This window comes from Antedon bifida, chromosome 5 (assembly GCF_963402885.1).
Source record: "Antedon bifida chromosome 5, ecAntBifi1.1, whole genome shotgun sequence".
NCBI classification, from domain to species: domain Eukaryota; kingdom Metazoa; phylum Echinodermata; class Crinoidea; order Comatulida; family Antedonidae; genus Antedon; species Antedon bifida.
This window is the reverse complement of record NC_136230.1, coordinates 10,556,464-10,581,828: the sequence shown is the minus strand read 5'-3', so window position 1 is coordinate 10,581,828 and position 25,365 is coordinate 10,556,464. Positions and strand designations below refer to the sequence as shown.

The following is a 25,365-nucleotide window of genomic DNA, read 5'->3' as shown; positions in this document are numbered from 1 at the left end:
GTTGTAAAGACAGAAAATAACACCATATAATTAGATTTTATATACGGTACCAGTACATAATAATTGTTTAGAATTGTGTTGTCTGTGTAAATGAGCTGTATCTCGTATCATAGTAGTCAAGATTCAGATTCCGACGACAACGACGATGCTTCAGGCTCTATTGTGAGGTGGATGACCGAAATTCAGGCCAAGAAAGTGACGCTAAATTTGCAACTTGTAGGCCAAGTCTGCATTCAGAAATCATACTGGGCCTGACATTGAACTTTTTGTTTAATATTTGTTACTGTGAGCTCAAGCAGTTAGCATAAACCGTAGGCCTACTTGATCAGAAATGCAAGTTAATATTTTCGTTAATTTGTGTAGGCCATATTTCATTTGAATAAAATCAATTATTTTGACTTTTATTGCATAATAAAAAGGTGAGCAAATTATTGCAAATGTGCCCAATTGTATGTATATTATTAGCCTAAAATAATTATTAAAATCCTTTCACATCATTATACATTTTGAGCATTATTTCTGAGCGTCTTCGTTAAGTTGCATGGGCCTCATCCAAACATAAGCCAACACTAAGATCTCAAGAAATATTACAGTAATTACAGTAGTTGTACGATCATTTAAGAATTTTCCACCAAAAAAATAGTTTTGGGCAATAGGCTGTTCATTTTGTTTTCCGAGGAAAAATGGGCGTTGGAATTTGCATTAGTCATAATTATAATGTTATATAATCTGACTTAACGTTGCGTATTTCAGTTTCGGTGAGAAATATTAAGGGTGTCCGCCTTGAAACTTGATCGTTTACCTCGAGGTAACAGGGGTAAGGTATATCACAATTGTAAAATTAAAAGAAACTACTCATAATATCATAGGCCTACTATTTTAGGGTCAATGACCGAGCCAGTGTAAACGTGGTTTCGTGATTTTCTTCCTTCCATCGTCGTTGTTTCTCGTCATCTTTCCAAGTTTATCATAACATAAGTAGGCCTAGTACCGGTAGGCTTTAAGTCATCACACAGAATAATCAACAGTTCGTTGAATTCTAAAAAGTTGTATTGTGAAAGTGTGTCTTCAATCGTAAAATTACCACATTTAATGTTTTCTTAGAAATAACAATGACATTCGTTTAAATCCGTGTAGCTGTATTGCATAACTGAGCATCTCCGGATTCATAGAAATGTTTCCATGATTCTGAGTATTTTGCTTCGAATTTAAAAAATAAGACAAAATCACCAACAGGCCTTACTTATGAAACAAAGGCCTAGTTTCTGAATTATTTTTAGAAATGTGTATTATGGTGAAATATAAGTACATTAATATTATTTTATCATAGTAACTAATATCCTAAACATAAGCAGTAGTTTTTGCCATTTCAAGTTTCAGTATTATAATCGCCATCTGAGTTATTCTTCTAAAATGATTGCATATAGTAAGTGTTTGGTTCGAAAACAAATACATTTTTATTCTTAGAGAGAAATTGCTCTGCTTATGGTGAAAAGACAATTTGATTTGGTCCTTCAAAGGTCTGTAGACAAATATTATTTCTCCTTGGTTATAAATGTATTGCAGGTTTCTTTATCACGTGATAATCAGCATAGGCCTATACTGAATACCGATCGATTGGAATTTCTTTTCTCTTCTCTTTCGTTCTCTTACTTTCCGGTTTTCTCGGGGGTTTTTTTTGTTTTGTTTTTTTTCTTATTTTTTGCTCTTTTATTTTTATTATTCTTTGTGGTGATTCAGTTATTGCTGCATTGAAAACTAAAGACAATCTCAAGAAACTATCTTCTTGAAACTTGTATTTCTTGTTCTGGATGCTCCCTCTAATGTTTTCAAATAAAAGACTAAACACCAGATTTGTAATGGTTCAAACAAAATATTCAAATTTTTATTCACATTTTTACAATCGATAATATAAGTCTTGGAATACCTGTATAGATTTTACATTTGGTTCAGAATTCGATCATGTCGAATGTTTCCATGGTAACGCAATATAAATTATAATACAATCATTGATAGTCTAATTGATATTATGGGATACAATTTCTATTTCTAATAAAACTAACACTCTGTTTGTATGAAATAATAAATAAGAGATTTAATTTACGAAATCTAAAAAGTTTTTTGTTCTAATGTACAACGGCATTATTCACATTTGTTTGACAGTATGTACAATCACAATAACACGGAATGTAGATAAAAAAAAAACTAACATTCTTACAGAAAAAGTTTACCTTTTACACATTTATATTTAAACTGAACTCACAATGTTGAGTTTTTTTTACACTCAACTATACATCTTTAAAACTACAATTGATTGTTCTTTGTTAATGAAATTTCTTTCAAATAAGTGATATTATTATCAAACGTTTGACTGTATGCAAATGATACAATTGTCCTGCAACATGTAATATAGAAAATATCAATGCTCTCAAAATAAAATTGATATCTATTTTTGAAGATACTCATAATACTTTGTAAAATGTAGGCATGTGTTCTACAGTATGCAAAAATACTCTTTTAAGTTATTATGTTATTCACTTTGGAATGTATTCGAATTTCTATATGGATTTCTTTTTTTTTAGATAATTGGCAAGAATTCGGTTTCAAGTGTGTATTGTAAATCAGTTTATAATTAATACCATTTTTATTTGTAACGAGGTAAAATAATACTTTTTTGTAAAATACTAACTTCAAAGGAATACATTTTGCGACTGTATAATTGGTGCTCATTAATTGTTAAGAAAGGATAACCCATAATTAGAAACAGTGATGGAGCAGTCCTTTGTACTATGTTGAGGGAATCTTTTTAACTTTATTACAACTGGCCTTCAAAAACCCGCCTTTTATGATAACAAGAGGGATATTTTCGTAACAAACCACGTAACTTTGTTGCTAGGAAACTTGTGACGTTTTTTAACGTACTTGATTTTCTAACCGCCCGGTTCAATTTCACCGTTGTTTATAGAGTATCGTTAATGAAATGGGATATGGTTTGAAAATTAACGCAAAAACATATCGTAGCCCGCAAATTTTCATTTATTATCATATGTAATTGGCATGTTGTTTAGTATATCAATGTCATTCTTTGACAAAGGAAAAACAAGTTGTTAGAACCATTTCATCCACAGTTTTAGTTATTGGAATATACAACTTAGATAAGTATGTCTTAACAATGAAATACAATTGTAAATAATATAAATAACAATTTTAGATTAAGTTTAAGGCCAATTTACACAGACGAGCGGTAACTGTAATAAATTATAGGATCTAGCCTATGTTATTTCTTATGACCATTTACACAGCGGACAGGCAGTTTCCGCTCAGAATAGATACGGTACATATGCGGTTTTCCGTTTACCTCTCGTCTGTGTTAATTGGCCTTTAGGCCTATATCAAATAAGTGGCATAAACCTACTCATTATCATCAAAAAAATATGTTAGATTAAGATATTTAAAAATATATGATACCGTATTTACTGCAGTAACTGCAGTAGACGTTGCAGCAGTAAACAGGTTGATAAATAAATGTGTATAACAAGAATAAAAAGTACACTGTTTACCACTTTGTGTCATCATCCCAAACCAATAATTTGCCACAATAATTTGATACGATGTTCAATCTGCGGCTCTCGGACATCACTATAATTGTATTTTAATAATAATGTTGTCTATGAATGCTAAGACGATTGAAACCATTCGTATTCATTATTAATCCAGAAATATAGGCCTAATTAAACAAAATAATTTGTATTTTCTTTCAAAATGAAAAAAAAATCTGATCAATAAAAATTAGGATATAAGTTTATTTAAAATATGTTGTCTGTACCTTAAAAAATAATAGATATAAATAGTAGTTTTTGTGTAATAAAAATGTACTGGACTGGAAAAGCAATTAGATTTGTAAAAAAAAAAAGTAGCCTGATATTTAACAGTACAATAGTTTCTTTAAATATGGTAAAAACATTAAGAAATCATTAGTTTCAAAACTTTAGTTATGTATACAAGAATTGCAGCTTTCATTTTTCTTGTAAACAATATTTCTAAATCAAACTTGTTACCGTCGTTGAGTTGTTATTATTATTATGTAATCCAGTCGTTAATGATGTAGAGTTCGAGTTAACAGGAGAATGTTCGTTACTGGGTGGTGTAGGCATGCCACCCGTCGTCTGACAGACGTACCATTCGTTGATGTTAGGCGGATTTGACGGTACCGTCGTGATAGAGATGTCCTCCGTTTGCGTCGCGTCGGGTGAAGCTTTTGGAGATGAATCTTCAAACAGTCCGGGTGGTGGTGGAGACTTGCTGTGTACTTTCATATGTTTGCGTAATGAGCTAGGGTGGGTGTAACTTTTGTCGCATCCACGGACTTTGCAGTTGTAAGGTTTGTCCGAGGTGTGTACATGACTGTGTTTCTTGCGGTCGCTCGAGTTAGCAAAACGGCGATCACAACCATCGAATTCACACTTGAACGGTTTTTCACCTGAGAAACAAGTAAAGAATTTGTTAGAACCGTACTGTATTTAAAACGGCAAACGAATGTACTTTTTATAAACAACAAACATGAACAAATAATATAACGAAATTATTATAATACAGAAGTGGTAACATTTATTAGACTCAACACTGGTGTTACAATTTTAGTACAAACATTATATTATATAGGAAAAATTCTTAATGTGTAATATTAAATACAAAATATTATTTTCAAGCAAACGCGACAGCTGTTTCATCTTCATTGTTAACATTGAAGGTTGTACTTAACCAGTGCACAATTTGGCCTACGATTCATTATCTGCATAGATTTTTATATTTTTTGTAATAAAAAGGTTTTTTAAAGTGTTTTTAATTATAAGCACCGTAACATACATGAGTTGGGATACACAGTACTAATTTGTTCGTATCTCTATAGTAAAGAAAACAAGATAGACATGGTTACTATCATTGGTGACAGTTTACTTGTGGGGGTACAGGCCTACACAATATTGTGCATGCCATTTTTAGTAAAATGTTTTTTAAACATTCACTGTAGGTATAGTAATTTTGTTGTTATAGATATATACAAAAACATGGGTAGAATGATTCGGCTTTACTGTCCGACAAGTGTTCATGTTATAACTTTTCGTTAACCTGCAATAATAATTCACGCATGCTCAAGGACCAATCAAAATAAAGGTTTATAAAAATAGTAGAGGAAAAAAGGATCAACAGCAGGAAATGTAAATCTACTGCCACTATCCCTCAGGCCCTCGTGCTTTACTCGATTCTCAATAGAACATAATGACCATCTATCAATAAACATACATCTTTTTACAACTTTATATACAACTTGTAATTAAACAATGTTGAGATCTGCAGACTACTTCAACCGGAGATAGGGGATTGCGATGACTGTTAAGAAGGGGCTTAATCGTCAAGTTGTTAGATACTCCAGGCAAGCTAAACAGACATTTTATTTTAATTTTTGAAATTAAATTGTGAATTCATCTGTCAGGAAATTAAGAAGTCTGCTTACAGAAAGAGAATCTTAGCAATGACAGGGCATATTTCTTCTTAATTTTAGATAAAAACGTTGGCCTTGGTTAACCTTAGGCCTACTGTCATGTTTAGTCAAAATACGCTGGTGTTGTGGCAGCGCAGTTAGACGACGATCGACTGCCTTTCGCTATTTCCGGTTTTGAGATACCGTAACGAATAACATACTGGAAACGTAGCCTACGGAATGTAACGAATTATTACACTTTAATCATGTTTTAATTATGATTTATGATTATTATTCATTATTACATTATCACCGGTTGTGAGAATGTTCTACTAACAGCATTATCAAATTGATGTCAATAATTAATTACAGGATATTTAAGTTGGATCAATTATAGCTCTTGAGACCTATGTGTGACGTGACAGATGGTCTGAAAACATTCTTTGGTAGAAGTTGTCAAAACTTCTCCAGCTTAATTGAGGATTAGAGTAAATTGAGAGTAATTCTATGCTTCAACATTCAGACGTTAAAAAATAACTTTCATTTTTTAAACGCATGCAAATCCTAAAGTAAAATAAACTTTTTTGTAAACAAAATTGAGTCTCATAGTATAACTTGTCGGGATAGTGATTCACTTTGAAAAGTAATCATTTATTTGTATAAGTCGAATATTTTTAAGAAGTCTCGCAGAACTGCAATATAGGCCTACTTTTATATATTTTAATGTTACAAAATGGTTTACAAATAATAAATAAATGTTTAAAATAAGATTGTATGAAAGATGTTGTTATGAAAGAGTTTGTTATAACCGGTTATTTAACACACGTCAATCAGAGTGTGTACACCTCATCAGTGTAAGCTTCGTTACCCTAAAGTTTGTAAATGAATTGATTAATCGTTGTAGGTGCAATAATGATTTGCGGTAATCAATTAGTGTACTGTATTTCAAAAAACGTCATCACGAGGTTAAAATTTGTACAGTTACTGTATTTTGTATACAATTTGCATTGGTTATTCCTAAATAAATCAATTTCTAGGGAATTTTAATTCGTTTCGGAAATGTTGAATAATGATAATAATGCTTGATCAACTTATAACCTTAATCATAATTAGCGGATAACATGATATAAATTACTATATAACATTGCTTCAAGTAATGTTTTTCATGTCTTTAAACTGATTGCAGTCATTAATTTTTAATGAATGTTCCAAATTTTGGGTCCGGTCAGCCACAGTAAACGTGGTCTGTAAATTTCTTTATCAAACAAGAAATAACATGGTTGTGATTATTATTTCACTCTCAGCGAAATAACTATAGGCTATTCATGAATCTTATCTTCAGCGCATATTACTGAAAGATGGGAAAACAAAATTTTACATGGAACCCATGCCTAAAATTGTGATTGATTGACATTGACAAATGATGTCTAGATGGATTAACTAACTTACTGTAGCTTGCAAATGTAAAAGATTTAAACGCCACGAACTTTTATCATTATTACATGTCATAATCACCACATGATATCTGTCCTTTATATTATTTATAATTGATTTAAAAATGACATTGCACAAATTATAGTGATGATTAAATTATTTATTTTTTTTGTGTGTGTTTAGTTGTTTATTATAAAAATATTAATGTGCGGAAATATAAAGACGGAACTCTCAGTTTACGGTGGCAACCACCTATTTTAAATTCCACGACAGTCTGTATATAAAAACATGTATAGCCTATAGTGATCAACTGTTAAATTTAGGTATATGAATAAAGTATGCCTACAGTATTACATTTCTTATGTCAATGAGAAGAGTGAGAATTCTCAGCCTCGAAGTAACATCAGCAATATTGTTGGACGAACAACTGAGCTACATTCAACTTAAAGTTGTATCTAGCAACATGGCGGGTAAACAAGCTCTGCATGAGAGCAGACGATCATGTAAGCCATACAAACTTTAAGCAGACGATTTGATGCGTTACCCAATGCCTGAAACCGAGTTGACAACCAGCGGGGAACGGCTATGAGAGCTGGCTGACTCACGCTTACTCTACAAGCTTCCATGCGTAGAAATAATGCTAGGGAAACCCATAGACAGTAGGAGGCAAATATTATCTCAATTATTAAAAGAAAATCTACGCCAGAGGGTCTAAAGGTATAAAGACGGTTAAGCACTCGATTTAGGTATGGTGATGTACTTAATTTTGCCTATAGGTTTAACTTATACCTAATTAATATTCGGTCTTAACTATAATTTCTATATCTCAATTAGTTGGTATACTTCCGCTAAGTAACGAAGTTTATATAATAGGGCCAAAATACTGATAAATTATGATAAAAAGAAAACCTGCAAACTCCGTTGCAAAATTATAATCTAAACGTCACTAGACATGGCTATAGTATATTGTATGACACTGCATGATTGAAAGTTCATCGAGTATATCAACCAACAAACAATATTTATATTTTTACAAATTTAGAGAGCTTTCGATAAATACACAATTATCAAATAATTTATATTATTGGTTCATTTTGCGTTCATTTTAACATTATTGTCTCTTGATTAATTATTTTGTTTTTCTTTTTTTATATATATTTTCTAAAAAGAACTGAGATTTATTCATAGCCATAGCAACCTACACTTTATAAAGAACAAGGTTCATAATTAAACCATGGTTATTCTCCCTGATTAAACCAACTGTATTTAATTCAATGGTGTTGTTAACACTACATTCGTAGTCAGTTAAGCCATGGAACCTGTCGCTCACACGGAGGCGTTAACATAACTTTAACATTTAATTAATGAACTCGTCAGAATAATCAGATGTAACGAACGTCTCGTAACGTTTTGTTTTATATTCTACCATTGTTTTACTGGATTTAGTGGATTATCTTGTCACGTTACATAGACGAGTCAAAGGATAAAGTGGAAGTTCTTTGACATGCCTATTGAAAGTTAGTAAGATTGATGGCTTGAAGTTTTGTCAATACGAAGTTCATTGGTAATTAGATGGATTGGAAACGTTTAAATAATAATTAAATTGTGTTTATTGATATATTTTATGTATGTTTAGTATTATTCATGAAGTTCATGAAGTCGTATCAGCTAGTACATATTTAAGTAATACTCTTATTTATGATCTACTTCTTAATTATAATTTAGAAAGTGCATTATGTATTTGGCCTATATTTACTACATAGTGTTATTTACTTCATTCATTTTATAACTGACGATTGGCACATCACTCATAAAATATAGGCCTACTTTATGGGGTAATTTTGTCTCAATACAAAATACAGTATTGTTATTGTTTAAGTTTGCACAATTTATAATATATATCCAGATATCTTACAGATATTATTTACCAGTTATTATTAGTAAATTATTAAGTTAATTATTCAAATTTGATAATATATTAAAGATAATCTAATATATTGTAAACGTCAATCATTTTGGTCCTTGTTCTACTTCAATAAACTTGTGAAGAGTAAAGAAACAGATTAGTTATCCCATCTGTGGAAGTACTTCACATTTTACAATACATCTGTGACAGAATACAACAAAACTTATGATCTCTTAATTCTAATTGAGTGATTGTCACCCGTTTGTAAGGCCTGCCAAAAGTGGCCCATTCCTACAGCCATAGCTAGGCCCACAGTAAAATCAACGACGCGTACTAAATAACAAGGCATGCACGCCTATCATCACTTCGAAGGTGTAAATCACTATAGAAATAGGATACATGTAGGCTTAAGTCCTACAATAATATCCGAATAACTAACAATGGAGTGTTGAAAGATTGACTTATTTCTGCAGTTGTAAGTGTTCTGTATAATAGAGACATGCTATACATACTGTAAATTATTTGGATAAAACACTTTTATATCAGTACAATATTATTACAGTTAATTAATACTTTTACTCTATTTATTAATCAACTATAATAAATTGATTATCGAAGTACCTATCGTATAAGTAGAATCGTTGAACACGTATATTACTTGGTATTTCTAATGAAACATGCCCTTGATGCTATTGTGTGTGTACCTTTGTATGTTTGGTTAACAGACTGACTTTAGTATTTAATTGTGGATGAATAATAATCACAAGAGGTAAATATACAAAAAAGCACTTGATGTGATAATAATACACAATGCTGTCATGATGACGTCACTAATCTAATGACATCCAATTATCATGGTATAAAACAAAACAAATACGCCGCCAACCGACTGGATATTGAATGATATTTTTTAAAGTTATTAATCAATTTATTTATTTATTTGTGTTTATTTGTGCAAACTTTTTTTTAAATATTAAGCGTAGGCCTATTGTGGATTTTCCTGGTCACTGTTACGAAGTTTCTTTATCCGGTAATCAGTTTCGTTATCCGCTAATGAATGCTTTTATTCAGAAATATATGTTTCTGTGTTTACAAATCATATACTATTCTAGTATACTGTATCGGGGGGGGGGGGAGGGGGTGAGGGGCGTGGGTTAAAATTAAATAGGATATGATTCGTTTGCTATATTCTACAATGAACTTCACTAGGAACTAAAATCCAAACACCCATGATAAACTATACAATTGTATACGTAGTCTCGGTATGTTTATTACTACTCGTCCTGTTTATTTCTTTGCAAACTTTATTTTAAAAGTTTTAATTCCTTGGTGAAAGACACAGATTAGTTTAGAGAGTATTTAATCCTTGTTACGGATGGCGGGATTACGCAATGAAACTTACAGGCGAACGGCCTAATTAAGAAAAAAAACATAACACACATTTTTCATCAATCAAAATTGCTTGGGAGTTATGTGACAAAACATAGCATACTGGAACGAAGATAAACGTTATTTACTATAATAAGTAGGCCTATTTGTTGAAGTTAGTTTACATTAATATTTAATAACTCATATACAAGTTAATAAAATGTTTTTTAAATAATATTATTATTCATAAATTGAACATTCTTTGGCGTTTACGTAAGTATTTGAAAGGTGTCGGGCACGCAATTCGGTTTGCTTGACTTTTTCGTTACACATTAGTAGAAAGAAAGGTACTTCAGACAGAAAATGTTCAGTCAGCCATGACTTTGGTGAATTTCCTGATTACGTAATATCGGTCTAGTCAGTCGTGGTTATAACAATGGTTAACAATGGGGATAGTATTAGACAATAGAGTATATCATTTCACTAGAAAAATGCCGACATAATCCAAAGACATAAGTTATTTGATCCGGATATTATAACAATGACTAAAACAAAAAGATAAGAATGAATGAATTTAAATAATAAGTATGTCTTGATTGAACTTTACCGACAGGTAATTAACCATCTTCCGGATTTGTTAACATTGAAGTAGTGGAGGTAAATTTAAATGAGGGTAAGTATGCTTATTGCAGTACATATGCATTTGTTCCGAGAAATGTTAACACATAGGAACATCGGCAATATAAACAAAAGGTGTATTATATAAGTTAAAGTGGCGGTAATTTTAAAAGATTTAAACAAAAGGTGTTTTAATATAATTTACAGTGGCGGGGTTTTTTAAAGTTAGGCCAAGGTGTCGCGGTATAGCCCAGTAAGGGTGTTCGAGGAAGTGACGTCAATTAATCCTAATTCAGTAAAATTAATAAAACAAAAACAAAAACAAAAATTAAGTAGGGACGCTACTTACTATAAACTTAGTGTATATATACTGGAGTAAAACATCATTTTGGCTGAAAAAAATTTAGTAAATGCCGAATGTAATCTTTTGGAAAACGGAACGGATTGATGATCTTGAATTGAACAATTTTGGAAATGGGAGTACCCACTTACGCTACAGCCTGACAGACTTAGCATATTCAACCAAAAACCAACAACTAGTTACTATGGGTTCCGTGATTGAACTTACTATGGACTGTGTGGGGAAGCTACTTAATGAAACAAAAGATACACGGCGCTTCGACACAATGTTCCGACAGGAAATACAACAATGACAATTGACTGAAACAAATTCAGTAAATGCCGAATGTAATCCTTTGAATGTTTATAACTCTCGAATATTTTGTCATCTTTACCTCATTCTACAACGCTACAACCTGACAGACTTAGCATATTCAACCAAAAACCAACAACTAGTTACTATGGGTTCCGTGATTGAAATAATTGATCTTACTATGGACTCTGATGTCGAAGAAGATGTTATATAATATAAGCAGTGATTCAGAATTTGAAGACAAAGACATACTAGCTATGACTGGTGCCTATTTTACAGCAAAGGAGGAGGAAGAGATGAGGGAAGAGATGGGGGATATGACGTGTTTAATGGCGATTCAACCCCCACCTCCAATGAACGTTGATTTCAATAATGTATCTAATACTGAAGAAGACGAACATTATAGATCGAGAATAATTTCTGAAGAGGAGAGGATTGTATACGACGACACGTCATCGGTAGTTGACTACCACCTATTTCTGGCAAGAAAAGCCGATGTAGAAGATGAGGTAGAAGATGGGGTGTTTGCGGAAGAGTACCTGAACCCTGTGCTGGAGGCGGAGATTAAGAAAGAAACTACCGAACTTGAGTACAAAGAGATAATGAGAACAATTGAGAAGGTTTTCATAGAAGAATTTATATTCATTCTGAAGGACATGGTTTGAACGTTATAACTTTCACGGCTCAAGATATGAACAACTCCTAACATTTTTTCGACCAATTCTGGCATTGAAACTTATGGACAATAGCGCTACCCATTTTGAATGGGCGCTAAACTACTTTCATTTACGTTGTATAAATGTTGATGCGTTTGCTAAAGCCATAAAGTTGATTACAAATGATTCAGAACCTTTTAATAAGATTCTTTACCAATTGTAATTTGTACAAATTTAAAATAATATCTTAACACTTTTTTTAATTAATGTTACATTATATTTTTATATTTCTTATTTCTTTTCGGTAAATTTATTATTATTATGGTTGTAAATTATATTGAAATAGAATATGTGTTAAAATAAAGGTTGTGTTTTTTCTTTTAAAAGCAACAACAACGAAAATGAATTTGATCTTTGCGTGTTATTTAAGTATTTTATTTATTTTTTTAATTTTCATTTGGGTGAATGAGGGTAATGAGTATGGATGAGTACTTAAGAAAAGTATATTATTACGATCCTAAGCATCCTGATAGTTTTGGTGGTGTGGACCGACTTTATCAAAATGTAAAATACGATTTAAATATTACCAAGAGACAAGTTCAAGACTGACTGAGCAAGCAAGATACATATACATTACACAAATCCATTCAACGTAAATTCAAACGAAACCGGGTACTTGTAAGTGTTATTGATGAACAATGGGGAATGGATTTGGAAAAATAACGTGTATAAAATTTGATTCAGACAAACTGTTTGACTTTAAATTTCCAAAAATCAAAGGAAGTCAATTTTGAAATAGTTGGTAGCATGGTACAAGGAATCGGACTGGAAAAAATAACAACAACTAATCCTAACAAAATAACCCGTAAACCAAAATCTCACTCTCTACCATTCAAAAACAACATTTTTGATGTAGCGATTTTTTCAAGCGGTATTGTCATGAACGTATTGAAAAGAAAATAGTTTTATTGTCAATGATTTGTCAAGTGTTTTATTTTAATTTCAATTACTGTTGTATTGTATTTAGTTTTACCCGTTCATGTTGGCATGATCAATATTTGCTCAAACTCCATTTTATCGTTATGTTTGTAGTATTTTAGAGCTTCCCGACCATCGTAATAATGATATAACTAGAATTCGTAACCGTGTGTTAGATTCCACGCGTATTATATACATATTGTCTTACTTTAATTCCTTCTCTCGTTATTCACCCGATGTAGTTTGATCAAACAATTGTACCTGAGCCTGAAAGGTTAGTTGTTATGGTACAAGGAATCAGCCCGGAAAATAATTTGTTTTCTTTTCTGTTAAATTATTATTATGTTTGTGAATTGTGTATTGCAATAGATTTGTTTAATGAAATTAAATTAATTAGGCCTATGTTTTGACTTAATTTACTGTCAGTGTAAATTTGTAAAAGTAGTTTTCCTACTTTAATTCACGGTAAATTTATTTATCGACTTAATTTAATTTGTTTTCTTTTCTGTTGTTGTTAAATGTAATTGCAAACACACATAATAAATGATTGTGATTATAAATATTCTGTTTACTTCTTTTAATTTTAAACAGTACAATAGATCTGTAATGTAAAGTTATATTTTATATATAATAAGTAATATTACAAAAATAAACATACAAAATGTATAAAGCATAGATTAATTAAATTTAAATACAATTTCTTTATTTCAAAATGAATTTCATTTTCTACGCGTTTTCAATTTTAAATCTTTTAAGAAAGACACAATAGGTACTGCTAAAAAAATAAAACGCACACAAAAGAAAACAAATTTGAGACGCACGATATGTAACGACGGTTTCAATAAAAAGGCATATTATAAATGTAATTTTTACCAAATTTATAAAGTAAAGTGTTATTATTGAGAAATATACATTTTAGATAAATGATAACACATCTAAAATTAATTAGAGAGATCAATACAATATGGTGTTCATAATAATGTTTTGATGACTAGAGGAAACATCTGAAGACATTCAACAAAAAACAAGCGTTAACACCATACCAGTCACTAAGAATGCTACTACTCTGAAAAAAAAAAAACATCTCCCTTCAAGCACAGAAACAAATTCTGAACGAAAATAAAAAATAAAAATAATTAGTAAACGAAACACGCGCATTATAAATAAAATGAATAATTTAAGAATATTTGTTAAAATACCCACGAACAAAAAAAAGAAAAAAAAAAGAAACATACTAACCGATTTATCGTCATTACGAAGTTCAAATAACGAAAACTTTTCCTTGAAAATTCCACAAGAGACACGTTTTACATTTTCTAACTGCATTTCAGTGTCACATTGTTTCGCAACACATGTACATAAAACGAGTCCTGTCACAAATCTGCCGACATTTATTTTTTTATCGCTCATCATTTGTTCTAATACATAATACAGCGCTTCCGAAGAAATATCTTTACACAATTCTAACACATTAAAATTGTTTTCCAACTCTTTACAAGCACGAATAGTACTCTGGATGATGGGTGAATCCAAAACAATTAACCCCGTCAATTTATATTTAATGTATTCTAAAACTACTTCCTCTAAATCAACCATAACGCTCGACAAAACAAATGATAATGGATGTAATTACCAAGAAAGTTACAACTTAAAACATTTATTTTTGTTTTTAAAAAGAAGTTGTAACATAGAAACTAATTTTGTCAGGAAATGTGTTTTTATTATTTATGTGATTTATTTGTGTTTAGAAAGTTACAACATTAACATTTAATTTTGTCAAAAAAAAAATGTGAATATACGGAGCCGAATGTAATTTTTAATCCTTAGTATAGTGAGAGATTTTATATAAGAAAAAAAAAGAAAAAAAGAGCGAACGGAAACTAATGATTGCAGATTAGCCATATAGAAATGGATTGAAATTGGAAATCCACATGATCAAAGAAAAGAAACCATTGTTCCGACAGAAGCTAATGACAATTACAAAGGATGACACAGTTTGAATATAGTAATTACCGTAAAACATAATTAAATGTTGTCAAGATAGTTGTCAAAAATAAATAAAATATAATAAAAAATAATGATTCAGTGTTATAATTTTATTTACCTGTCATTATGTTAAATAAAACATATTCTAAATTAAATTTATATCATGTTAGATATATTTTCAAGAACATTTGTTACATAAAAATAAATTTGTAAAGAAATTTGTTACATAAGATAAATTTGTTAAGAAGTTTATATTTGTTACATAAAAATAAATTTGTAAAGAAATTCGTTACATAAATTTATTTTTTACAAGAAGTTTGTAACAGAAAATTATTTTGCTAAGAATTAGTTGCATCAATTGATTTTATCAACCGTATGTAACATAAAGAATTATTTTGTTGAAAAAAATATTTTGTCATTCAGTCCATTTGTTCAATAGGCCTAGTTCGTTTAAGTTTTTAAGAATTATTTGTGTAATATTCTTGTGTATAAGAGAATTTATTTTTAACCTTTGTAATTATTTTGTAAATATCATTTATGCAATATTTTTGTGTGTAAATATTTGAATTTATTTATACTTTTTTGTATGGAAATAATTATACTAATATTAAATATCATTATTTGTTTATAAATTTATTTGTGATTATAGATTTATTCTTTATAAGTATGTCGATTAATTTCAGAATCAAAAACTTGTTACATAAGAAAAAAAAAAAAATGGTCATGAAATTCGTTAAATAAAAAATAATTTATCAAGAATCTTTTTACATAAATTTTATTTTATCATTAAATTTGTTACATAAAAATAATTTGTCAAGAATCTTTTTGCATAAAATTTATTTTGTCATTAAGTTTGTTACATAAAAAAAAAAAAATTGTTTCATGAATCTTGTTACATTTTTTAAATTTTTGTTTTCAACTACTTATATGAAAATTCAAGTTAAGAACGCAGTATAATGACAATGACTGGGCGTTTAGTAACACCTTTCACTGCGGTGATTAGCGGACAGACTTCCTCCGGTAACTCGGTATTTGTTAACATTGTCACAGGTGTTTCATGGTTGGAAGATAAATTAAATAATAGAAAGCGATGGGATAATATTAGACGGGGTTTTAATTTACAAAAAGAAGCGGCTGAAAGTCTTTTATCGAGGGCTGGGGTAGATGATGGTCCTTGTGGGATAACCCAGCTTAAGCGTTTTCAGGAAGCGTTACCAAATTATCAAATTATTGTTTCATTCCGTTTTTCCAAAAGATTGCATTGTAATTACGGGAACTGTTTTAACCAATCGTAATTGTCATTCTGGTAACTTTTTTTGGTCCGTGATTCTAGAAACTTAAAAATGAGTACTAATAGATAAGTTCAACGTTCAAGTGATCATCTTACTTAAAAATATATAAATAAAAATAATTATAACTTAAACTAATAACTAACTACTGAACTAATTTACTTGAATTTAAAATCCTAAGAATAAGTAACAAAAAAAAAAAAAAAAAAAAATTAACATCTAACGACAGAATTCATTTTTTTTAAAAACATGCACAGGTGTTTTCAGTTGTAAATTTGTTTAATTATGAACAGAGAAAAATAAATTTATTTATATCACCGCGACAATAAAATAAAATAAATACAGAAGTGGTTATCGCGGTGATATAAATAAATTTATTTTTCTCTGTTCATAATTAAACAAATTTACAACTGAAAACACCTGTGCATGTTTTTAAAAAAAATGAATTCTGTCGTTAGATGTTAATTTTTTTTTTTTTTTTTTTTGTTACTTATTCTTAGGATTTTAAATTCAAGTAAATTAGTTCAGTAGTTAGCTATTAGTTTAAGTTATAATTATTTTTATTTATATATTTTTAAGTAAGATGATCACTTGAACGTTGAACTTATCTATTAGTACTCATTTTTAAGTTTCTAGAATCACGGACCAAAAAAAGTTACCAGAATGACAATTACGATTGGTTAAAACAGTTCCCGTAATTACAATGCAATCTTTTGGAAAAACGGAATGAAACAATAATTTGATAATTTGGTAACGCTTCCTGAAAACGCTTAAGCTGGGTTATCCCACAAGGACCATCATCTACCCCAGCCCTCGATAAAAGACTTTCAGCCGCTTCTTTTTGTAAATTAAAACCCCGTCTAATATTATCCCATCGCTTTCTATTATTTAATTTATCTTCCAACCATGAAACACCTGTGACAATGTTAACAAATACCGAGTTACCGGAGGAAGTCTGTCCGCTAATCACCGCGGTGAAAGGTGTTACTAAACGCCCAGTCATTGTCATTATACTGCTTTCTTAACTTGAATTTTCATATAAGTAGTTGAAAACAAAAATTTAAAAAATGTAACAAGATTCATGAAACAATTTTTTTTTTTTTATGTAACAAACTTAATGACAAAATAAATTTTATGCAAAAAGATTCTTGACAAATTATTTTTATGTAACAAATTTAATGATAAAATAAAATTTATGTAAAAAGATTCTTGATAAATTATTTTTTATTTAACGAATTTCATGACCATTTTTTTTTTTTTCTTATGTAACAAGTTTTTGATTCTGAAATTAATCGACATACTTATAAAGAATAAATCTATAATCACAAATAAATTTATAAACAAATAATGATATTTAATATTAGTATAATTATTTCCATACAAAAAAGTATAAATAAATTCAAATATTTACACACAAAAATATTGCATAAATGATATTTACAAAATAATTACAAAGGTTAAAAATAAATTCTCTTATACACAAGAATATTACACAAATAATTCTTAAAAACTTAAACGAACTAGGCCTATTGAACAAATGGACTGAATGACAAAATATTTTTTTCAACAAAATAATTCTTTATGTTACATACGGTTGATAAAATCAATTGATGCAACTAATTCTTAGCAAAATAATTTTCTGTTACAAACTTCTTGTAAAAAATAAATTTATGTAACGAATTTCTTTACAAATTTATTTTTATGTAACAAATATAAACTTCTTAACAAATTTATCTTATGTAACAAATTTCTTTACAAATTTATTTTTATGTAACAAATGTTCTTGAAAATATATCTAACATGATATAAATTTAATTTAGAATATGTTTTATTTAACATAATGACAGGTAAATAAAATTATAACACTGAATCATTATTTTTTATTATATTTTATTTATTTTTGACAACTATCTTGACAACATTTAATTATGTTTTACGGTAATTACTATATTCAAACTGTGTCATCCTTTGTAATTGTCATTAGCTTCTGTCGGAACAATGGTTTCTTTTCTTTGATCATGTGGATTTCCAATTTCAATCCATTTCTATATGGCTAATCTGCAATCATTAGTTTCCGTTCGCTCTTTTTTTCTTTTTTTTTTCTTATATAAAATCTCTCACTATACTAAGGATTAAAAATTACATTCGGCTCCGTATATTCACATTTTTTTTTTGACAAAATTAAATGTTAATGTTGTAACTTTCTAAACACAAATAAATCACATAAATAATAAAAACACATTTCCTGACAAAATTAGTTTCTATGTTACAACTTCTTTTTAAAAACAAAAATAAATGTTTTAAGTTGTAACTTTCTTGGTAATTACATCCATTATCATTTGTTTTGTCGAGCGTTATGGTTGATTTAGAGGAAGTAGTTTTAGAATACATTGAATATAAATTGACGGGGTTAATTGTTTTGGATTCACCCATCATCCAGAGTACTATTCGTGCTTGTAAAGAGTTGGAAAACAATTTTAATGTGTTAGAATTGTGTAAAGATATTTCTTCGGAAGCGCTGTATTATGTATTAGAACAAATGATGAGCGATAAAAAAATAAATGTCGGCAGATTTGTGACAGGACTCGTTTTATGTACATGTGTTGCGAAACAATGTGACACTGAAATGCAGTTAGAAAATGTAAAACGTGTCTCTTGTGGAATTTTCAAGGAAAAGTTTTCGTTATTTGAACTTCGTAATGACGATAAATCGGTTAGTATGTTTCTTTTTTTTTTCTTTTTTTTGTTCGTGGGTATTTTAACAAATATTCTTAAATTATTCATTTTATTTATAATGCGCGTGTTTCGTTTACTAATTATTTTTATTTTTTATTTTCGTTCAGAATTTGTTTCTGTGCTTGAAGGGAGATGTTTTTTTTTTTTCAGAGTAGTAGCATTCTTAGTGACTGGTATGGTGTTAACGCTTGTTTTTTGTTGAATGTCTTCAGATGTTTCCTCTAGTCATCAAAACATTATTATGAACACCATATTGTATTGATCTCTCTAATTAATTTTAGATGTGTTATCATTTATCTAAAATGTATATTTCTCAATAATAACACTTTACTTTATAAATTTGGTAAAAATTACATTTATAATATGCCTTTTTATTGAAACCGTCGTTACATATCGTGCGTCTCAAATTTGTTTTCTTTTGTGTGCGTTTTATTTTTTTAGCAGTACCTATTGTGTCTTTCTTAAAAGATTTAAAATTGAAAACGCGTAGAAAATGAAATTCATTTTGAAATAAAGAAATTGTATTTAAATTTAATTAATCTATGCTTTATACATTTTGTATGTTTATTTTTGTAATATTACTTATTATATATAAAATATAACTTTACATTACAGATCTATTGTACTGTTTAAAATTAAAAGAAGTAAACAGAATATTTATAATCACAATCATTTATTATGTGTGTTTGCAATTACATTTAACAACAACAGAAAAGAAAACAAATTAAATTAAGTCGATAAATAAATTTACCGTGAATTAAAGTAGGAAAACTACTTTTACAAATTTACACTGACAGTAAATTAAGTCAAAACATAGGCCTAATTAATTTAATTTCATTAAACAAATCTATTGCAATACACAATTCACAAACATAATAATAATTTAACAGAAAAGAAAACAAATTATTTTCCGGGCCGATTCCTTGTACCATAACAACTAACCTTTCAGGCTCAGGTACAATTGTTTGATCAAACTACATCGGGTGAATAACGAGAGAAGGAATTAAAGTAAGACAATATGTATATAATACGCGTGGAATCTAACACACGGTTACGAATTCTAGTTATATCATTATTACGATGGTCGGGAAGCTCTAAAATACTACAAACATAACGATAAAATGGAGTTTGAGCAAATATTGATCATGCCAACATGAACGGGTAAAACTAAATACAATACAACAGTAATTGAAATTAAAATAAAACACTTGACAAATCATTGACAATAAAACTATTTTCTTTTCAATACGTTCATGACAATACCGCTTGAAAAAATCGCTACATCAAAAATGTTGTTTTTGAATGGTAGAGAGTGAGATTTTGGTTTACGGGTTATTTTGTTAGGATTAGTTGTTGTTATTTTTTCCAGTCCGATTCCTTGTACCATGCTACCAACTATTTCAAAATTGACTTCCTTTGATTTTTGGAAATTTAAAGTCAAACAGTTTGTCTGAATCAAATTTTATACACGTTATTTTTCCAAATCCATTCCCCATTGTTCATCAATAACACTTACAAGTACCCGGTTTCGTTTGAATTTACGTTGAATGGATTTGTGTAATGTATATGTATCTTGCTTGCTCAGTCAGTCTTGAACTTGTCTCTTGGTAATATTTAAATCGTATTTTACATTTTGATAAAGTCGGTCCACACCACCAAAACTATCAGGATGCTTAGGATCGTAATAATATACTTTTCTTAAGTACTCATCCATACTCATTACCCTCATTCACCCAAATGAAAATTAAAAAAATAAATAAAATACTTAAATAACACGCAAAGATCAAATTCATTTTCGTTGTTGTTGCTTTTAAAAGAAAAAACACAACCTTTATTTTAACACATATTCTATTTCAATATAATTTACAACCATAATAATAATAAATTTACCGAAAAGAAATAAGAAATATAAAAATATAATGTAACATTAATTAAAAAAAGTGTTAAGATATTATTTTAAATTTGTACAAATTACAATTGGTAAAGAATCTTATTAAAAGGTTCTGAATCATTTGTAATCAACTTTATGGCTTTAGCAAACGCATCAACATTTATACAACGTAAATGAAAGTAGTTTAGCGCCCATTCAAAATGGGTAGCGCTATTGTCCATAAGTTTCAATGCCAGAATTGGTCGAAAAAATGTTAGGAGTTGTTCATATCTTGAGCCGTGAAAGTTATAACGTTCAAACCATGTCCTTCAGAATGAATATAAATTCTTCTATGAAAACCTTCTCAATTGTTCTCATTATCTCTTTGTACTCAAGTTCGGTAGTTTCTTTCTTAATCTCCGCCTCCAGCACAGGGTTCAGGTACTCTTCCGCAAACACCCCATCTTCTACCTCATCTTCTACATCGGCTTTTCTTGCCAGAAATAGGTGGTAGTCAACTACCGATGACGTGTCGTCGTATACAATCCTCTCCTCTTCAGAAATTATTCTCGATCTATAATGTTCGTCTTCTTCAGTATTAGATACATTATTGAAATCAACGTTCATTGGAGGTGGGGGTTGAATCGCCATTAAACACGTCATATCCCCCATCTCTTCCCTCATCTCTTCCTCCTCCTTTGCTGTAAAATAGGCACCAGTCATAGCTAGTATGTCTTTGTCTTCAAATTCTGAATCACTGCTTATATTATATAACATCTTCTTCGACATCAGAGTCCATAGTAAGATCAATTATTTCAATCACGGAACCCATAGTAACTAGTTGTTGGTTTTTGGTTGAATATGCTAAGTCTGTCAGGTTGTAGCGTTGTAGAATGAGGTAAAGATGACAAAATATTCGAGAGTTATAAACATTCAAAGGATTACATTCGGCATTTACTGAATTTGTTTCAGTCAATTGTCATTGTTGTATTTCCTGTCGGAACATTGTGTCGAAGCGCCGTGTATCTTTTGTTTCATTAAGTAGCTTCCCCACACAGTCCATAGTAAGTTCAATCACGGAACCCATAGTAACTAGTTGTTGGTTTTTGGTTGAATATGCTAAGTCTGTCAGGCTGTAGCGTAAGTGGGTACTCCCATTTCCAAAATTGTTCAATTCAAGATCATCAATCCGTTCCGTTTTCCAAAAGATTACATTCGGCATTTACTAAATTTTTTTCAGCCAAAATGATGTTTTACTCCAGTATATATACACTAAGTTTATAGTAAGTAGCGTCCCTACTTAATTTTTGTTTTTGTTTTTGTTTTATTAATTTTACTGAATTAGGATTAATTGACGTCACTTCCTCGAACACCCTTACTGGGCTATACCGCGACACCTTGGCCTAACTTTAAAAAACCCCGCCACTGTAAATTATATTAAAACACCTTTTGTTTAAATCTTTTAAAATTACCGCCACTTTAACTTATATAATACACCTTTTGTTTATATTGCCGATGTTCCTATGTGTTAACATTTCTCGGAACAAATGCATATGTACTGCAATAAGCATACTTACCCTCATTTAAATTTACCTCCACTACTTCAATGTTAACAAATCCGGAAGATGGTTAATTACCTGTCGGTAAAGTTCAATCAAGACATACTTATTATTTAAATTCATTCATTCTTATCTTTTTGTTTTAGTCATTGTTATAATATCCGGATCAAATAACTTATGTCTTTGGATTATGTCGGCATTTTTCTAGTGAAATGATATACTCTATTGTCTAATACTATCCCCATTGTTAACCATTGTTATAACCACGACTGACTAGACCGATATTACGTAATCAGGAAATTCACCAAAGTCATGGCTGACTGAACATTTTCTGTCTGAAGTACCTTTCTTTCTACTCACATTACATATACATTGCTGTTGTGTCTTGTTAATTTTCAAGAAAGAAAAATTACTAATAATGTTTCAATTGTGGTAGCCACTCTAATTGATATTAAACATAATGTGTTTCCCCTAATTGTCAATTAAAGTTGATTTGTTGGGAAGTATACATAGGTGTTAAGTTTTTCGCGTAAAACACCCATTAAATCGTCTTGACTGATAATTTATTAGCACCATAGCCTCGTCGTATGTAATTAGTTGAATAGGCCTACCAACAATAAACCATGTGAACTTCCTCGAGTGCCAATAGATAATAATTATACATCTTACATAATTAATTTCATATCAATACAAGTTGTAGCGTTTATATCTGCAACTAAAACTTTCTTTCATTTTGTTTGTTATATTTTGTTTTTCAAAGGGTCTTACGACAATAAACTTTTCTCTGTAAAATCTGTGAAATATTGTATTATAACAATGTAATGTACTGTGAACTGATTATCTTGGTATACAATATTATTTAACAGTGAGTAATAATAACAATTAAGTATTAGTAATTAAGCACGGTTAAATTTTAATTTTAATGTAATATTTTATATTTTTTATAAAAGATATATCTGTCGTTTTAGACCGCCCATAAATCAGAGTAAAGTTTTTTAACTTATTGGCGCACTGAAGAACTGTAGGACCAACTAGAAAGTTTTAACATTTTAGCTTGATTCGAACTTATCAGCCATATTGAAATATAATATTGAAGGGCAGCTTCGCTGGAATGACGTTTTGGGAGGAACCAAGAGCTAAAATTTCTCAGATATCTCTCATCCAAAGAAAAAGCTATGTCAGTTTTCCGTTAGCTTTTGAAATTAAACTCTCCTGTCCTGGAGGCCTAGTAACTAAGCCAGTAAACATAAATAAACTGTTTAACTTTGCGGAACAAAATGTTTTATTGAACTATCTAGAATAACTGACTTTTGATTACTTTATTAAACTTGAAATAAAAAGGAAATATTTTGGAGAAATTAATCTTTGTTTTGATTTCAGAGACAGCATTGTAACACATTTTAAAGCATTTGTTGTTTAAAATTAAAATATACATATACCGTTAAAATAACGTATTACTTATTGTCTTGCAACAAATTGCCTCAATATACGAATAATATGAGAAATTAGAAAAAAATATAGTAAACTTCACATACCTGTATGTGTCCTCTTGTGAATTTTCAGATTTTCTGATCTTGCAAAAACTTTTCCGCATCCTGGGAACGGGCAAGGAAAGGGTTTTTCGCCGGTGTGTACTCGAATGTGATTCACAAGCTTGTATTTTGCTTTGAATGGTTTTTGTTCTCTGGGACAGTTTTGCCAGAAGCATGTATGGTTGGCTTGTTCAGGTCCGCCAACATGTTCAATAGTTATGTGTGTTACAATTTCATGCATTGTTGTAAAACATTTGTTGCACGGTTTCCTAGGTTCAGGCTGGTCTTGATCAATCCATAAGCAACTAAGTTCTTGTTTTATTGGTTGACGCATGTATCGGAAGAATGCACCAGGTCCATGTGCCCCCATATTCATGTAATTGTTCATGTTTGCATTCATGTGGTTCATGTGCGTATTATGAAGCTGTGATGTCATGGAAGACGTAAGATAATCATTCCTTGTGGCCTGCATCGGATTATACTGGTCATGTCTGGGGTGGATATCCCCGGGAATACCTAACCGCATTTGTCCATTCATATGATGACCAGTTGGGGCCTGCTCGTGCAGACCAGGAAATATAACATGGGCTGTCGAGCCAGCGTCTGTATGTGGTCCATGATAAGAGGTACTAGTTGGAAACATTGCTGAATTTGTTGTCATTCCATCGTGTGTTGGTAGTCCGCCACGCGACATTGGACCTGAGAGTGGGTCCCTTCTCAATAGGAAATCACGTCCTGTGGCGAAGGGCTGTGGAGCATAACCACTAACTCCATGATGTGGATGGGGGTGAGGGTGCGATACGTAGCCGTTGACTTGTTGACTGCTGTAGTTTGGTTGCGAAACATTCGTATGTTCCGTCATATGCGTTGGGCTAAGTTTCAGAGCACCGAGATGCGAACCTTCCATACTGTAAGGATTCAATGTGATACTATCACCGCCGGTATCTGCCGTTGGGTGGTGTGGATGGGTTATACCAAACCCAGAAACATTAAAATTCTGGCCTACGTCTACTGCATATCTAAGGTTGCACTTCCCAAGAGAATGATCCATGTAAGGGGTCTGCAACGCCTCGGTGGTCATTTTCCAAACAGTTTTCTTCAATTTTTTCGAGTGCAAATTGTACCGTAGTATACTGAACTTAACTTGTAACTGGTCAAAAATATACTTCTGGAGCGAACCGCTCCAAGTGATACTTAATATACAACTCAGCTAGAATACTTATTACTTGTATTAGTATACGATTGAATTAAAGGTAATTAAGCTTCCGCGTGATTGGCTGATCCTTTTGTGAGTGACAAGTT

General features: G+C 30.5%; 1 protein-coding gene across 1 annotated transcript; it reads right to left on the bottom strand.

Moving 5' to 3' along the window:
* Positions 1-1,853: 1,853 nt before the first annotated feature.
* LOC144842661 (zinc finger protein ZIC 4-like) lies at positions 1,854-25,248 on the bottom strand. The gene is made up of 2 exons (XM_078699161.1): positions 24,067-25,248; positions 1,854-4,480 (listed from the first exon to the last, which is right to left on the bottom strand). The coding sequence occupies exons 1-2, from the start codon at positions 25,142-25,144 to the stop codon at positions 4,041-4,043; spliced, it is 1,518 nt and encodes a 505-aa protein (XP_078555287.1). The 5' UTR covers positions 25,145-25,248; the 3' UTR covers positions 1,854-4,040.
* Positions 25,249-25,365: the final 117 nt, after the last annotated feature.

Excerpts from the sequence above, each read along its gene's own strand:
- LOC144842661 (XM_078699161.1), bottom strand. The coding sequence starts at position 25,144 with ATGACCACCGAGGCGTTGCAGACCCCTTACATGGATCATTCTCTTGGG. Across the intron at positions 4,481-24,066 it reads TCACAAGAGGACACATACAG|GTGAAAAACCGTTCAAGTGT; the intron begins GTATGTGAAGTT and ends CTTGTTTCTCAG.